A 17,502-nucleotide genomic window follows, 5' to 3' on the forward strand; every position below is an offset into this window, starting at 1 on the left:
AATCAGCTGCCCTTAGGTTATTGGAGGGTGGGGGTGGAAGGAAGAGGCTCTCTATGATTCCCCTATAGAAAGTTAAGAGGATGGATTTGTGGGAGATGAGCCTTCCTCAACTGTGGGAGGAAGTGCAGAGGTTTTTGGACTTTCTTGGCCAGGTTCTGTTGGTGGTGTCGATAGATCAAGATGGGTCATCTGTGATGTGGATACTAAGCAACTCCGTGATCTTGACCTGCTCCAACAGCACCATGAATGATGTGATGATGATTGTCAACGATCACCTCTGTAGTCATTTGGGTGTGGAGAGATATGATGTTGTCCTGTCCGTGTCTGTGTGTTAGATAAACAACTGAATTATATTTAGATAAATAAACACAGAAAGCACACATTACTAGATAATTTTAAATCACATTTTTCATCTTGACATTTGTATTAAGATGCTAACCATCTTAAACGAGCTTGACAAGACTACTGCAATTTTGACCACAAATAATTTTGTTAAATAGCTCAAAAACAGCCATCTTTAAATAAAATATTTTTCCACCATATTCCATCTTATACCTGTTCTGTTATGTAGGTGAAGCCCAACCACTGACAGATGTAGCTGAACCACTGCCTCATTGTATAAACTGTGACAATCAACCATAAATGGCTTATATAACTCCATGACTACCACTATAAAGTTGTATCTTTGTTTTGCTTTGCACTCTTTTTAGCTGATAATTAGTCTAGCTTACTTGTAGCCTAGGTAGCTTGCTATAAACCAATCCAACCTGGACATACCTGTCAAATTATTTCCTACTGTCTTCCCGTTTAAATATTTACCCGTAATTATCCCGTATTTGAATACTCTTTGCTTAGTTCATTGTGTATGTACCGAATGATTTGGATTAGCCTAAGCAACATACCGTTAGACCTAGCTTTACTGCTCCACTACCAACATTCTTTCGTGGCTGCTGTTCTCATCAACGACAACGCATATATTCACGACGAAGTATAGCTTGCAGTCTTAAATACAACTTATATGAAAAGCATTAAGATATAGGGGTGTATAATCATTGTAAAACAAATCTTACCTTGACGTTGTCTTGCCGAGACACACCGGTCTCTCCAGGTTGGGTTGTGTAGACTCATTTGGCTTCAGATTGACTGACGCGAGTCACGCGACGCCGGTTCAACGAATAACGTGATTGGCCAAATCAATTCAACAAGGCAACAACACAAGCGTTGATTGGATCTCACTCCGGCCAACGTTTGTGATCAGCTAGCGAAATTAAATCTATTTTTATACTTTAATGTGCAACAATTGGCGTTGGAAACAATCGGTAATCTTTTTGTGAATTATTCATACAGACAAATAAAAAAAATGAGCCAGACAGCTGCTGGGTAGCTATCAAATCAAAAACTAAACGAGATAGACGGACTCGGCCCACCGCCTATAACAGTGGACGGTTGACAAATGGCGTTTTTGCGTCCTTGAAGTGCATTTCGGGAAGGGGACGTCACTCGAAGAGTCGTTCCAAACAAAAGAAAGTTTATTTTTTTCACAAAAGGCAATTTTACAAGACTTTTGGTGAAGGGTACATTCAAACTGTGATGCAATTCTCTCTTTAGAGTGCCCACATCAAGAGCTTTGTTCTTTGTAGTGAGTAGGGCATAGGGATGATCACTTGCGATTGGTATTCACCAATTGAAAACTTAGGCTTAAAAACAAAAACGTAGGCATATGTTTACAATGCAATATTATAAAGTTATGTATAGCCTCAATCAAGTTGAATTGATTTTATTCATATTATTATGTTGTTGTTGTTTTCGGGTTATAATATTCCTGAAGGGGAAAAAACAAACAAATGCATAGGCCTTTATAGCTGTGCATAAAAATAAATAAATTACAAATAAATAAGTTATCCGAACGATGATGCTGTTTTCCGTTGTTTGCTAGTTATTGCTAAACTTCAAGAATTAGCTTGAACATGCCAAAAACATTTTCTTCAACATGTCACCAAAATAATAAACATTTGCCTATTGTCTATGTGCAGGCTTTAATAAAACTTATGTCAGTCAAACAACAAATGGGAACTCAAAATAAGAATTGACAAAGAAGGAACTAAACTAGAGTGTACTTATACATACAAAAGCTAATGAGGGAATGGAAACAGGTGAGAAAACCAGGAAAAGTTGGCAGTGATGAGGGTAGTGCATACTGGGAAATGTAGTCCTAGGCAACATGAGAGAGACAGACTCTGACAATTATAACATGTTTGTTGTACTGTAGGCCTACAATATTCCCAAAGCATCAATGCACACAACGAAAACAGTGGAAAGAAAATAATAAAAAAATAAATGAACAAAAAACATTTATAATAATAATAATCCTAAAATAAATAAATAAGGTGTCATGCACAATAATTTCACTCTTTGTCTTGTCGAATTTTACTTGTAATGTTTGTCAAAATAATTTATAAACTGAATCACATTGGCAGACATACAGTAGTTTATGAGTCCTATTAATTTGGCCTGTGCTGTAGCCTGATGTTGTTTGAAGAATTTTATTGTTGTTTAAAAAATGATTGACCACTTACAGAATAAGTGTGCATGCCTTTGGCATTTGGCATCAAGAATTGTGACATAGGACGGTTCATGTTAGAGTTTATGAAGGACATGCATCATCAGTCCATTACAATCTTACCCATGAAACACAACAAATACATTGTAGAATTGAGTATTATGCGATAATAAATAATAATAATAATAATTTCAATGAATTAAGTAATTTTACTATCCTATTTTAATTGATATAGATGCATGCAGACAAAATCGAAGTCATGTGTTATGTAAAAATATTAATGGTACAGTGTGCTCAGGCAGCAGCATAAATCCAATTTCCCATTTCCTGCAGGGCAAATTCCATCCAGTATTGGAGCTTGGACATTATCAACAGAGGTTGAGATGAGACAAATAATGTAACGTGTCGTCTGTCTGGATCTAATATTATATTTGACATTGAGAGAAGCTTTTCACATCAAGATCTTACAACAAAATAAACATATAACAACAATAACAACAAAGCTGCCTCTGAAACCATGCCTAAAAGAGGGGGTAAGTTGAAAATGTCTTCATGATGTGCAGCTTATTTCTGACTGATATTTTCACCTTAATTAAGGAGCTACATTTTACTTTTTTAAAATAAGTGTTTTTTTTTATTATAAAATAGATTTAATCTGTGATTGTAAAATTTTTGGATGGCTATGCCAAGTACTGTAACACCATTGTATAATAAGGATGCATAAAGACCGCTATGTACTACTAATCTTAAAGGAATAGTTCACCCAGAAATGATCATTCTCTTCTTATTTTCTCACTTCATTGCCGTTTGGCATGTTCTTTCTTATGTGGAATACCAAAGAATTTTTGAAGAATATTCACACAGCTATTTTCAATACAATGACTGTTCATAGTGACCATGTCTGTCAGCTATTTTTCACTGAAAATCTTCCTCTCCGCTGCAGCTCTCAAATCTCATTCTCCATTCCACATATTCTAACCGGCGTGTTGTGTTTGTTTACGACACTTGTAAATGCCGTAATAAGCTGGAATTCCATCCAAAAAATTTTATTCAAATATTTGGATATCACAGAAAAAATGCTGGATGGAAACACCAAGATGTGACAAAAGTTTCGAAAATGCTCATAAAATTATATTCTGTAAGAAGACTGAATATATTCTTATTGAATTTATTTTTGAATTTACACTGAACAAATGATTTTGTGGTGAAATAAATATAGCAGAACAGATTAAGTACTTTCTCCATTGAATAAGTAAGTTTAAGTGTGAACTTGAAAATATTAAGTAAATTCTACATTTGTACTTAATTCAATCATCTCTTGCTTTTAGGTAAATACAAGTATTATTTATGATTTTTTTATCACCTTTTCAATGCATCATCATGTACCAATCCTAAAGTAGAAAATCTTGTCATAATTATTGGCTAATTTAAGTAAATTCCACTGGAACATTTTCAAATCTGGTGTTCCCAGCATGCACGGGGCTTGAATAATTAATGAGCTTGAACTGTTTGCAAGTTTATTCACACTGTTATCGTTGGTTTTGTCATTACGTTTGGTAACGTCCAATACAATCTCACAGCAAAATCGTCAGGATTCATACGACTTTTCTAAATTTGGCTAATTCGTATGATATCATGTGAATGGTCTCGTTTGAATTCCACAAATTTTGCTACAGCCAATGACGTCACTGGACATCGCTTCCATAAAATACGTGACAATTACTTGCTTCTGTCACACACAACAGCTTCCTATCATGTTTACACACTCTACTGATTGGTTTAGTTTAGATAAGTTAGATAGTTTAACTCGCGCTTACTACAGTATTAGACACCCTGGAATTTACACTTGATGAAGTCGTACGAAAAATGATCTGTTGATTGTTCCATCATCACGTTTTATGCACCAAGTGTTGAGGTTTGTGTTCGCAGCACTAGATCTTGTTTCAACTGCCCATAATACAAAGTGTTGTCTAGAACTGACAAGTACATTAACCGTGTGTTTATAAGGAAAGTTCAAAAGGTGAAATGTTCTAATAAATGTTTGTTTACATTTTAAAAAGTTTATATATGTACCATGTACATCCGATTTGGAAAAAAAATTACTATACTAACTTAAGTTAAATTTATTCAAGCACTTTAACCAATATTATATCATGTATACGTATTGTAAGTAGATTTGACTTAATTTGATACCATTACAATTTACTTACAAAAACTGTATGCAAAAACGTGCGTAATAAAAATGAAGTAAATCTTGTAATTTTTTTCAGTGTAGATGCAAATCAAAAAAGCCATGTGACTTTACCTCAACAAGCATTGTGAATGCATAATTCGCTCAGAGAATATAATCAATATCACCATATAGCATAGCATCTCAAACGTTGCTCTGGTTATTCTGAAATACCAAAGACTGTCATCAACATGACTGGCTACTGTTGCCTCCCAGAACAGCCTGAAGTGCTGTTGCTTCTGGAAATTGTGCTGGAAGCTGAGAGCTGTTGCATTAGATTGAACGGATGCAGCAGGCAATTGCGAGATGCTAATACATCAGGAGGAGAGTGTCCAGAGCCAGGAAAGAAAGCTACTGAATAAAAACGTTTAACAAAACAAAAACAAACTCCACACTCTAAATCGCAAGTAATTTGTCCCTTCCACATTGGCTTCAACTTCCATTTTCGTTTCTTTTTTACACCAATTCTCCAAGAATTGATCATTTTGTCTCCTTACACACATGGATTGGAAATGCTGCATTATTCTCAAATTGTTCAGATTTTTCGCATTAATTAAAGTTCAAATTTAGATGGAAACATAGCTAATGACATCAACCTGGTGCGGAGCATTTAAAGTTGACATTTTTTGTCCTGACATGGGCTCAAATAAGAGTTCAGAGCTTCATCGGATAGGAAGATTATTGGAGCTTTTTAGCGCTTGATAGACATGGCCACTATGAAATTTTGTTGAATGGAAGATTCTTCAAAAATACTAACTTTGTCTTCCACCGGAAATATGACAGCATAAGTGTTGGAATGACATGAGGGTGAGTAAATAATGACAGAATTTGTCATTTTCTTTAGTTCATTATTTATTTAACCACTGTTGTGTTGTGTTCCCTGTAGGGTTTGGTGATGAGGAACTAAGGATAGTGGTTATTGGGAGCAGTGGTCAATCTCAGTTCTTTCTCACCAACTTCATATTGGGACGGGAGGAATATTCTGAAGATGTCTTCAGCATTTCGGGCAGCCAGAAAAATTCGGGAGAGCTGGAAGGAAGACGGGTTGCGGTCGTCAATGCACCCAACCTGTATGACGAAGAGCTGTCCAAGTCCAAGATGAGAAAAGAGATGAGAAGATCCATGTGCTTGTCGACTCCTGGACCTCATGTCATTCTCTTAGCTTTCGATCTGGAGAAAATCTCCTCTAATGACATGAACACTCTCAAACTGGTTATGAAGCAATTCGGAGAGAATGTCCTGAATTACACCATGATCCTCCTGGTTTATGATGGGCAGCTGAGAGGCAGAGCGCTCCATGACAAGGTCATGAGAAGCGACTGTCATCTGACAGAGCTCGTCGAGGAGTGCAGCTGCTGTTATCACGTCTTCAGTAAGAACTGGAGAAATCGTGCTGGAAGCAGAGAGCTGTTACATAAGATAGAGCGGATGCTACAGGCTATGGGGGGACACTACTACATCAATAGGTCTTACAAGAGGGCGGAGGAGAGTGTCAGGAATGAGGAGAGAAAGCTACAGAGTAAGAGACAGTCTGAGACAAAGAGGACACACCGGGAACTGGAAAAGCAATTTCAAGGGGACGAGTTGCGCTGGCAAAAGGACCTCTACAATGCAAGTGTAGGGGAAGAAATCAGAGCCACGGCAGAGATGGAGAACAGCTGGCTCAGGACTTCACTGGCCAGAGGGTTGGGACTGGGGTTTGTAGCTGGAGCAACTATGGGAATGATAGTGGGCTCTGTGGAAGGGCCACCAGGAATGGTAGTGGGAGGAGCTGTGGGAGGAGTTGTGGGCGGAGTATCAGGTGCTGCTGTCCAGTTAGCCATTGAACACCTAGATGACAGAGTGGGACCACATGCGACCAGTTTTAATTCAGCTTTTGTTAACCGCTTCTATCGGGCACCGAATATCTGAATATGCATAATGTTGATTACCACCAAAATGTATTTTGACTCGTCCCTCCTTTTCTTAAAAAAAAAAGTTCCAGTGAGTTCCAGTGAGGCACTTACAATGGAAGTAAATGGGGCCAAATTTTGGAGGGTTTAAAGACAGAAATATTAAGCTTATCATTTTATAAATCACGTACATTAATTCCTCTGTTAAAACGTGTGTATTGTTTGAGCTGTAAAGCTGTTTAAAGTCATTTTAGGGTTGTAACGTTAAATAAAACTTTACACCGAAAAGGTTAGTAAGCGATTTTATCACACTAAAATCATGTAAACATGCATATTGATTACGTCTTGTGGCTATACTTTTAAAATAGTGAGCTTTTAACGTTTACAGATTGGCCCCATTCGCTTTCATTTTAAGTGCCTCACTGTTAACTTGAGGGACAGGTTGACAAAAATGCTGTCGATTGAGTTTAACTTGTATTAAACCCAGAATATTCCTTAAAAGAATAATACAGCACTCATGGACTGAATCAACTTTATGAAGAGAGGAAATTCTTACCACCTCTGATTGAAACACATTTTTAAGTCTGAAATAATGGGTAAAAATGATATTATGGTTCTACTATTAAACTGTAATCTTCATTGTAGACAACAGATATGCCTCATCACATAATTCAGCCAAATGACTTCATAAATATATGTTTTCGATTAAAGCATATTGCAATACACCCTTTGATACACTATAACTTTTACAACAGAGTAAGCTTACAGGTCATGCGCAATATCTTGTGTTATGTGTTGAGTATTTTCAGTTTTAGGTTGGTTGTATGTACAGTGGTGTCCAACAGTCTCAGACAGCTAATGCTTTGCATTTTCTGATTAAATGTTTTATTACAAATTAATAAATGGTCTCTATAAATTATGTTCCAAGGAAATCTGACCTACATAAACAAGACCACTACTTTGCTTTTGATTAGTGATCCTTAGATATGTTGTTATTTTAGCATGAATTTTCTCAAGAAGCAGTGGTGTATTAGTGTCTGAAGAGGTGGGCATACTATGAATTTATGAAAAACGCATATTTTCATACAACATCAGTGTACAACATAAGTACTTTTAGGATCGATCCGCCCATCTCTAGTTAATGACCCGCTGCAGTTCTCCTACAAGTCCTTCTCATACATAGCAAATCGTATACTTTCACTTTCTGCGTGGTGTCGTATGAAGTCTTTTCTCCATTCAAAGACAACTTTTTCTCGCCCTTTTATGAACTCATTTGGGTACAACACGCATGAAAAATATCCAGGGTATGCAAATCAAGGTATGTAAACATCTACAGTAAGTATTTACTCAAGTGCGTCACAAAAAAAACAACATGTCCAAAAAGAAAATGTCCACCATGCAAAATCGAAAGTTTACTCTCAGAAACTGTTGTAATACGAGAGAACAGATTTCGATTTGGGATATTCAAGGTCTTGCATGTTTGCTCTCGATGCTGCGATTTCAGTCGTGTATTTTATGCAGCTCTAAAATTATAATTGACCAAAATGAGCTTTTAAAGTTGGACTTTATTATCTGTAGGCCTATCTTAAATAAACGCTCCACGGAAAAGGGGACTCCATGTTTCTAATCAATCATAACCTTCATTGTTGTGGTGAAGGAGTTCGAGACTGGTAAATGTCGTTTATTTATGGCGAAACATGAAAGTATTTGTGCGAAGCTATGACGTCATGGGGTCCTATTTTAAAATGTTGCTTTTGCTTTGAAAGTGGTTAACATTCCTTAAGTAGTGGCTAAATCATTTCAGGTGATGATTTGGAGACCTAGTTTTCTGAAAACCAACATAATGAAACAACAACTACGCCACAAACCCATCAATTTAATTAAAATAAACCATGACTCATTATTTAATTGAACTGCCAATGGTTAATACATTTTTTTCTCAAAATTGTATTTTCAATTTGAACAGCATAATACCGTACTAGGACTATTTCTTCAGAGTGTAGTATGCATACTGTGCACAGTATGTGAATGTTCCTAACAAAACTGTATTATTTTTAAAGTCCACTTATATGCTTATTAGTTTTGGTGGGATGCATGGTGTGCCATCATGGTCATGACCTTCACAGGTAACATTTGGTTGAGTGAATAAGTATTTTATTACACGAATTGGCAAGCCTCTATTTTATTGTTGGACTGATTGATATTGAGCTATATTCCTAACCAGCATGCTTTGGAATGGTAGAATATGTTGTGTTTTTTTCATGTGTTGTTTTAATATGGTAAGTATAAGAATTAAAGTGCTCTCCATAATTTTTTCCTGATTAAAAAAGTTTTACTCCTCAAGAAATTAAGTCATTCTGAAGCATATGTATAAAATCACGAGCACTCACATCAAATTGAAGACTCCAGTCATATCAGTAACATTACAAAAGTTGTTTTATTCACATGGAGAGGGTCCACACATGGGGGCTGCCATGTTAGAATCACATGACCAGTTAAATCCTTCTCGCTTAATCTCAATAACCATCCTGTTATTGGACACTTTTCTACAACGATATCTGAAACGGAAAAAGCCTCTAGGTGTCAGTGTAAGGCCAAGATGCCAAATAAAAAAATGATTGCTCATGTATTGTTTATATACAACCGTTCAATGAACAAGTACATTTTAAAAAATTAAGAAAAACTGAGTACGGTCATAAAAACGCATTTGTGCATGGAACTACTTATGCGGTGGATCAGAATCTGCTGTTGCTGGTTCAAACCAAATGCTGCGTCCAAACCTTCGTTAGTAATTCAAAAATGTTGCTTCAGAAATAATATCATGGCTTGTGATGTTTCTAACAAAGTTATTGGATAAACAAGGATGGATGTGTGTGTGTGTATGTGAATGAATGAGAGAGAGAGAGAGACAGAGCATGTACAATCACCTGTTGCCAAACCCAAGCAGAGATGCTATCAGCTTTCTGAAAATCAGCTTTCTCAGTGGAAAAATAGCGTCCAAGCGGGGGAATTTCTCACTATTTCGCAGTACCCGGTGCGCACGTGTCGATCACTATAGAAACCACAATGTCCTCCACCATTTTAAACAGCACCCATTGTGTAATTAATCAGTCTGTTTTGTCTCTCAGCTGTGATGAGCCACAATGTTGAAGTTATTAGTTTAAAGCCATTTAAAGCTATTTCCTAGCTTTAGTAATGTAGTAGTAATACGAGCGATCACGAAGAGCTGTTGTATGTAAAGTGGCTGAATTCACGTCACCTAACTGGCTCATATTACACACAAAAATGATCTTTTGCCACCACCTACTGGCAAAAACTACATATGTAATGTCAAAAAAACAAAACAAAAGGCAAACCATAGCTCTTAACAGATCTGCACTGCTCTTACACTTTAGTTTAGAACTGCACGAACACAAGCGGAGTGATACATACACAGTGAAGCCTCAGAATGCTGATGGTGTCAGACCGTCAGTGCTCATGGAACATCTCTCATCCAATCAGATTCGAGGACCAAAACTAACTGTTGTATATTAATATAATAATACAGAGTATATACTGCACCCATCTACTGAGGTACTTTAACTTGGGAATTAACATTACTTGCCATTGAACATCATATTTACAGGCAAATTGGCATTATTTTAATTAGACATTTCCGTTAAAGCAAAGAATTGTGGGTTCTCATGCACCTCATGAATCCTCCAAATTCCTGTGAAAGAAGGTCGCATTCGAAGTCTGCATTTTAAGTGTCCTACTCACGTTTATGAAACGAGACGACCGAGAAATGCGACACTAGACACAGCTTTTGTAACTTTTGTCCCTCTTACGGTTGAAGCATAAAAATACAAGTTACTTGCGAAGGAACATTGTTTTGGTTAGGCTTCAGCTCTGCTGTTCTGCGCATAGCATAAAACATAAATATAGATTATCCTACTGGTCATAAAACATTCCCTACAAGGTGACACAAAATACCTAGCTCAAGAGATAACCTGTTTAGCTGGAAATGGTTGCTAGTTGACTAATAAGAAAAATGAAGAAATAGCTTGTTTGCAGATGCATAAATTTAGCATTTTCCACTGTCATTCCTTGAAAATGAAATCAAGCACTGCATTACCACAACCGATAATAAAATGCCCCATTAGAGTGGTTAACACTATCTAACGAACTGGCTAACCTGGCTAACTTTCGGCCCAACGAAATCTTATCTGTTGAGTAAGAAAAAAGCCATCTCTGGGTCGCTTGTAAATCCTTTCATATCTCAAGAGTTGTTGCCACCTCTGAAAAGCCATGCCGATGTTGATTCGTGTTTTATTACGGGCTCTGTCAGTTTCTTTTTTGCTTGCAGACTCTGCTCTGTTCGAGGTTTCTTTATTTTTACAACGGGTGATTCCCCAGAATTTTGCCTTTTTGAATGACTAAATTGTCCTTTTTGAATGATCTATTGTAAATTGTCCTTATTTTTGTTGTGGCTACAAGCGTTTAACTTCAAGCTAATAAAAAAGATTTTACCACACAATACATGCACAACAGTAGTCTTTCTTTATTCACGGATATGATGTAAACATGCATGGACGAATGACGGAAGTATTTCCTCTAAAACATAAATCATTATTGTTCGATAACAAAAGTAACAAATGTCATTTCTAACAAACAAAACTTAAATAGTGTAGCTTTCAGTATATGTTCTTGTTAGGATTTAATTATGTTTCCATCCCAAAAAATGTTTGCCAAAAAAAGGTTTAGCGTATCAAAATAAAGCTGATGGAAATGGAACTTAGCGCTAAAATTTCACAGGTGTCAACATAATATTTTTCAGTTTAACTTTACACAATTTGCGATATACACAAAATTATGTATGGAAATTATAAAAAGAATAAGATTTTTGCCCTAATATCAAAGGTCTTATGGTCCGTTCACATACAGCGCGAAGAAAATTTTCACCTCGCATTGCTTGCGCAAGTTTGACTGCTGGATTATAAATATGTGTAATTTGATCCCGCGAGTATTCACCTTTCTTTTCGGGAAAAGGACAGGAGGAGGGACTTCTACGACTTGGTTCATAGTAAAGTACAACCAATAGCTGGAATCAAGTAGACGTGCATATTTTCAGAACTTACCAGGTAGTCCAACATCCTCGCTGACTTTCCTCCAAGCGATTACTTTTTTCGAAAGTTGTCTCATACAATTTCAGGTGCCCACACACCGCTACAACAATTTTTTCATCCATTTTTCCAGATTTCTTCTGCTACTACATCAGTACGTCAGTGACATTGGACAATCTCAATGCTGATAGGCTTTTGTGACAATGCGTCATGCAGATTTTTTATGGATCGATTTCGCATGTTCGAGTCACGGCATTCGCTTCATTCACGCCGCCCGACTTGAATTCACGTCTATTCGCATCTTTGCATTGACTTTGTATGTAATCTTGCTGCGCAAAATGCTCGATTCACGTTGTATGTGTATTTTAAATATGTAATCCCGTTACATCTATTCCATTACTCCCCAACCTTGCCTATAGTTAATACAATCCCAGATGCAGTTTGTTGTGCAATAAAAATACCAATAATAATCAGATTTTATTTTTCATTTGGTGCACGTGAGACCTTTAGCTATGAAAAATACTTTTATTTTGAAATGTATGTGCCCCCAGCTCACACAAACACATAAGTTAAACAAAATATGCACTCTTAAAATCATCTAATATGTATAACAATAAAAACACTATAAAGTAAAAATTGTCATAGTTTAATAAAATGATCAGTAATTCTGAAAACAAAAACATTGTCAACTATCGCCATTGACCTTTGGAGATAACCAATAGTTTGAAAAAGCTAGTGTCTGTGAGTTCTAGTTGGAATGGTGTAGTTCAATCACTGCATGAGTGTTAAACGATCTATCACTCTTTGTGTTTCACAAAATGTCTTCTCTTTTAATAGGATAGCATAATCCACATCCTTCCAGCCCTGTTAGTATTACTCATAAAATGGCAACAGACAAAGATGGGATAAGGAGAAGATACAGCTTAGTACAACCACCAAACAGTGAGTTGACCAAGAAATCACAACATTTGGTTCATTATAGTTATAAAGATTGACAATAAAGAATATTATAACCTCATTTCACAGTGAGCATTGAAACTCCGTTGAGGATGCTGGTCTTTGGCAGCTCAAGTCTTCAACAGATCTCATTGACACACTCTGTTTTGGGGCCGGACATCTTTGCCAGAGATGATGTCAATATTACAGTTACCAAGAAAAGTTCACGGGTCATCCAGAACAGAAACATAACACTGGTCAACACACCGAATCTTGGGGACAATGATTTGCCAGAGAAGATAATTAACACAGAGTTCAAGAAGGCTGTTTGCTTCTCCTGCCCAGGGCCTCATGCTGCACTCTTGGTTCTTGATCCATTTCATTTGACCTCCATTGACTTATTGAAGCCAGTGATACACTACTTTGGAGAAAGCATCTTAAAGCACACATTGATTGTTTTATACCATGAAAGAGGTCTGCAAACTTTATCAATAGAAGACGAGGTAAAGAAGAATAAAAACTTTCGAGAGCTTGCTGAGAAATGTGGGCAGAACTACCTCTTCTTCAATGAGGAAATAAACAGGACTGACTGTAGTCAGACAAACGCATTGTTGGCCAAAGTAGATGAGATGGTTTTGGAGCATGGCATTTATTCAAACCTGGAATTTAAAGATGCCGAAAAAAGAATTCAGATAGAGGAGCGATTCATCAGAAAGTCAAAGGAGAAGGAGATCATGGAGAAGTTGAAAGCACTGAAGAATGAGCATTCAGGGGAGGCACTTGACAGGGAGATTATGAAGTATGAAGAAAGACTACAGTTGGAGGGCCGAGAGATCGCAGAGCAGCTTGTTGCAGGGAGACTTGGATTTACGCTCAGACTTGTTGATTATGCTGTAGCAATTGGAAAAGGCGCATTTGTAGGTGCACTTTTAGGATTCACAAATGGATATGAAGGTATGGCAGTAGGTGCTGCTGTTGGTGCAGGGCTTGGTGGTATACTTGGAGGTGCAGCAAATGCAGCATGGAGCTATGTTACCAGTTCCTTTGCAGATGTTCGCAGAGGGAATACTTAGTGCATAGTCTCAGGCTCAGACAGCACGCCCACTTGTAAAATAATTTAACAATGAAACAAGCAATTTAGTAGTCCAAACAGTGTCCAAAACAAATTGAAATCACAATCCAGAAACAACAATAGAATCAAGGTGGCAAGATGAATTAAACCAACACTCCAACACTCTGAGCAGAATTGGAATTTACTCTGTAAAGTGGTTGTTCCCATTTTTTTCTTCTTACTCTTTGCAAATGAAATATTTTTGATCACAAAAAAAAATCACAATTTTACATATATTTTTATATTTACATATATATATATTATTTTTTTTTTGTGCAAAGTTGTACATTTTATATTTTGTCAAAGTATCAAAAAATAAAAAATATTTAAACACTAAGCGATTTTACTCATTTACTCATTTTACAATTTATTCTCTTGCATGACTCAGCAGGAGGCAGGCATTGTCTGGCCACTCCCCTTGTTGAAAACACATCTGTGAACTTTTTATGATCTAGTCTAGTACACTTTTACCAAACTCACTGTAAGACACGTGAACGACTCCCCTTAATACTCTCCGGCAAAGGTAAGTTTCAATAAGATTACCATAACGTCCTTTGAACATGTACCTTTAAATGTTAGCTTGCAATTAATAGTGCAATTAACAATTATAATCCGGCTGTTTAAACAAGATCCATCAACACGGGTGGGAAATATTTGAATTATGTACAGGTATAATACAGTTCCATTTTGGAATAAATATGGTTATTTTATATTGTTGGAGTTTGACCAATATCTAAAAGTGTTCATGAGAGCTACTGTTTGAAAATCTGTTATGTAGTCCTGAAACCTGCTAGATAAATATTTAGTTTTGTCCTGATGACGAAATGGGATTACTGGTTTAACTTGTTCTTCCCCATTCCACTCTGTGGTCACGTTGAATGGAATGGCACATAAATGCATTATATAATAACTATGAAATGTACATAGCCACAATAAAGAAAGCTTTGCTCTTTTGTTGAATGATATTGCAGAAAATCAAGCTGGGTGAAGGACAGCATAATATATATATATATATATATATATATATAGAAACATATATATTAACCCTGGAATGTCTGGTATGATGCTGACAGACATGAATGTTCCATTCTCTTATCTTCTCTAATGTGTTTGCTTCCTGCATGAGACCTTGACCTGTACTTGACCCAAACAGATACTTGCTAAAGTTTTTTGCCAATGTTTTAGGACATACTTTTTATTAACTATTCTGTGATTTGAGAAAGATGATGTCATATTATTATTATTATTACGTTGATTTTATTCTGCAAGTATAAAAGTTATTGCGAAAAAACAAGTTTTTATACGTAAGAAATGTATCGACACAAATCGAGATGCGACAGTCACACCCTGTCAATATACAGTCATACTGGATAGGATTTCCGACCAATGAGAATTTATTGTCTGTGGAGCAACCCTGTGTTATGCAACAGAACCTACAAAATATCCTGTTGCTTGTCACTGGCATGGCTGTTTACTACAAAAACTCAAGACAGAGACTAAGGGCCTTTGCACACCAAACGCGATTTAAAATAGCTGAAATAAATCACCAGCGAATGGCCCTTTCACATTAAAAACGAGGCGAATGATCACTGGTAACACATAAAATACAATAGGTAGCGCTAATCAACAAGCAATTTTACCCTGGTATAGTAAGAGGCACAAAGGACCTTTCAGCTCTTCTACCTTTAGCCCATCACAAATGAAAAGAAGTACTTGAACATTAAACTACAAGGGAATCACAGTACAAAAGACAAGCAAGCGAGTTCTCTAGTGCAAGGTTTTTCAAACTTTTTGATGCTAAGCTCCCCAAGATATGATGATCTGCTTGCAAGGGACCTCCTGTGTGAGAGAAATAGTAAATATTAAATTATAAAAACATGTTGTTTTATAATAATCAACATAAATAACTGGCTTTATAGTGTCATTGTACTAAATTAAAATGAATTATAAAAATTGTAGATGTGTATATATAATGTAACAAGGTTAAAACAGGAAAGGATGAACAGTCAAAATAATATTTAATTTAACCAAAAAGATGCAAATACAAATACACACACTGCAGCTGCTTGTGGCTCTCTCTCCCAAACGTCCTCATTCCGCTGCACTTATCCCACTCCTCGGATGATTAGCCCGATTGGGGGCCGGGCATAGTCACAGCCCGGCCCCACCCTCCTCCTCGTCACACATATATATATATATATATATATATATATATGTGCATATGCATACTTTTTAATTTAATTTGACAGTGCATATTTTTTTCTATTGTAGTAATGTAAGATGATTAAATGTGGAGAGAAACATTTTCACAATAAATATTGTTATAAAGCAGCTTTAAAGAGAATTGTGACGTACAACCCTTATTTCTTACAAATAAGATACATTTTGTTCCCATAATATTTTAACTTATGTGCAGACTTGTTTTAGTTTCTTATGGTTTCAAAATGTAGCTGTCAATAGAAAAAATAATCGTGACTAATATCATGATTTCAGAATGAAATATTAATAATTTGATATGTTGTCAACAATGTTGTTGTTTTTAATTTAACTTTTTTTCTCCATTTTTTTCATGGACACCCTAGAACTCCCTTGTGCCCCCCTGTGGGTCCCTGGACCCTAGTTTGACCCCTGCTCTAGAGAACTGATCGGAAAATAATTTAACTGATTTCGCTTCAAGCTGCAGCAGCGATGTGTGTTGTTGATTTGCTCAATGAGAAAGAAAACATTCCCTTTTTTTCAAGTGGAAGCAAGGCAGTGATGAAGCAACACTGGGGGTCTCCTATATCCCCTGCACTTCTAGAAATCTCCAAGCTTACATAAAACAATGTCTTTAATACCCAGCAGAAGCCTACTGATTTGAATTCGATTTCAAACATCCTATGAAGGTGGTTTAGATCAGACTTGTGAAAATTGGATTTCGTGTGTGTTGGGGGGGTTCATGTGAAGGCAGCAAGGCAACATGGCAGTGAGGTTTGGAGGTCGCTGAGCCACCGTACTTTTGGTATTCCTACTTGACTACAGCATCCAACTGTATTAGGCAGCAGATCACTGTGTGTACTCCTATAGCAGGTTGTAGTCATCACGTCATATCACTGCTCAATTGCATAGTCGAACCCTGCTCAACTTTTAAACATCGCTGTCTGTCGCTCATGTCATCTGAAAACAACAACTCTTAAAAAACAAATATGTATTACTTAAGGTTGCTTTGTCATTGCAGACTGCTGTCAGTGTGAACAACCCTTTATGTAAAGAGATAACTTTTATTGCTTATCACATTATGGCGTCACGCCTGGTTAGGACACACTGTTGAAGTGCAACAGATGCCAAATTACTGGAAGCCTGCAGGCTACTGTGGATGTGCATCTTTGATATACTGAAAAAGTACTTTTTTTTTTTTTAGGAATAGCTCACCATGAAATGAAAATTCTCTCATCATTTACTTGCCATCCCAGATTATCAGTTTATCCAAAGTGACTTACAGAGCACTTATTACAGGGACAATCCCCCTGGAGCAACCTGTAGTTAAGTGTCTTGCTCAAGGACACAATGATGGTGGCCGTGGGGATCGAACCAGCAACCTTTTGATTAACAGTTATGTGCTTTAGCCCACTACGCTACCACCACTCCACATGTACACAAAGATTTTTAGAAGAATATCTCAGCTCTGTAGG

The 17,502-nt window shown here is 36.7% G+C and overlaps 2 protein-coding genes across 2 annotated transcripts; both read left to right on the forward strand.

Annotated features, from left to right (window-relative positions):
- Positions 1–3,047: 3,047 nt before the first annotated feature.
- LOC127653408 (GTPase IMAP family member 7) lies at positions 3,048–6,701 on the forward strand. Its single transcript, XM_052140091.1, has 2 exons — positions 3,048–3,093; positions 5,677–6,701. The coding sequence occupies exons 1-2, from the start codon at positions 3,078–3,080 to the stop codon at positions 6,699–6,701; spliced, it is 1,041 nt and encodes a 346-aa protein (XP_051996051.1). The 5' UTR covers positions 3,048–3,077.
- A 1,211-nt stretch (positions 6,702–7,912) lies between these two features.
- On the forward strand, positions 7,913–14,157 carry si:dkey-120c6.5 (GTPase IMAP family member 7). The gene is made up of 3 exons (XM_052140089.1): positions 7,913–8,000; positions 12,622–12,726; positions 12,811–14,157. Exons 2-3 carry the CDS (start codon positions 12,669–12,671, stop codon positions 13,791–13,793), a joined length of 1,041 nt encoding a protein of 346 aa, XP_051996049.1. The 5' UTR covers positions 7,913–8,000; positions 12,622–12,668; the 3' UTR covers positions 13,794–14,157.
- Positions 14,158–17,502: the final 3,345 nt, after the last annotated feature.

Source organism: Xyrauchen texanus, chromosome 12, assembly GCF_025860055.1.
Source record: "Xyrauchen texanus isolate HMW12.3.18 chromosome 12, RBS_HiC_50CHRs, whole genome shotgun sequence".
NCBI lineage: Eukaryota > Metazoa > Chordata > Actinopteri > Cypriniformes > Catostomidae > Xyrauchen > Xyrauchen texanus.

Coding starts and splice junctions, on each gene's coding strand:
- si:dkey-120c6.5 (XM_052140089.1), top strand. CDS start 12,669: ATGGCAACAGACAAAGATGGGATAAGGAGAAGATACAGCTTAGTACAA. Junction 12,727..12,810: donor CTTAGTACAACCACCAAACA/GTGAGTTGACCA, acceptor CTCATTTCACAG/TGAGCATTGAAACTCCGTTG.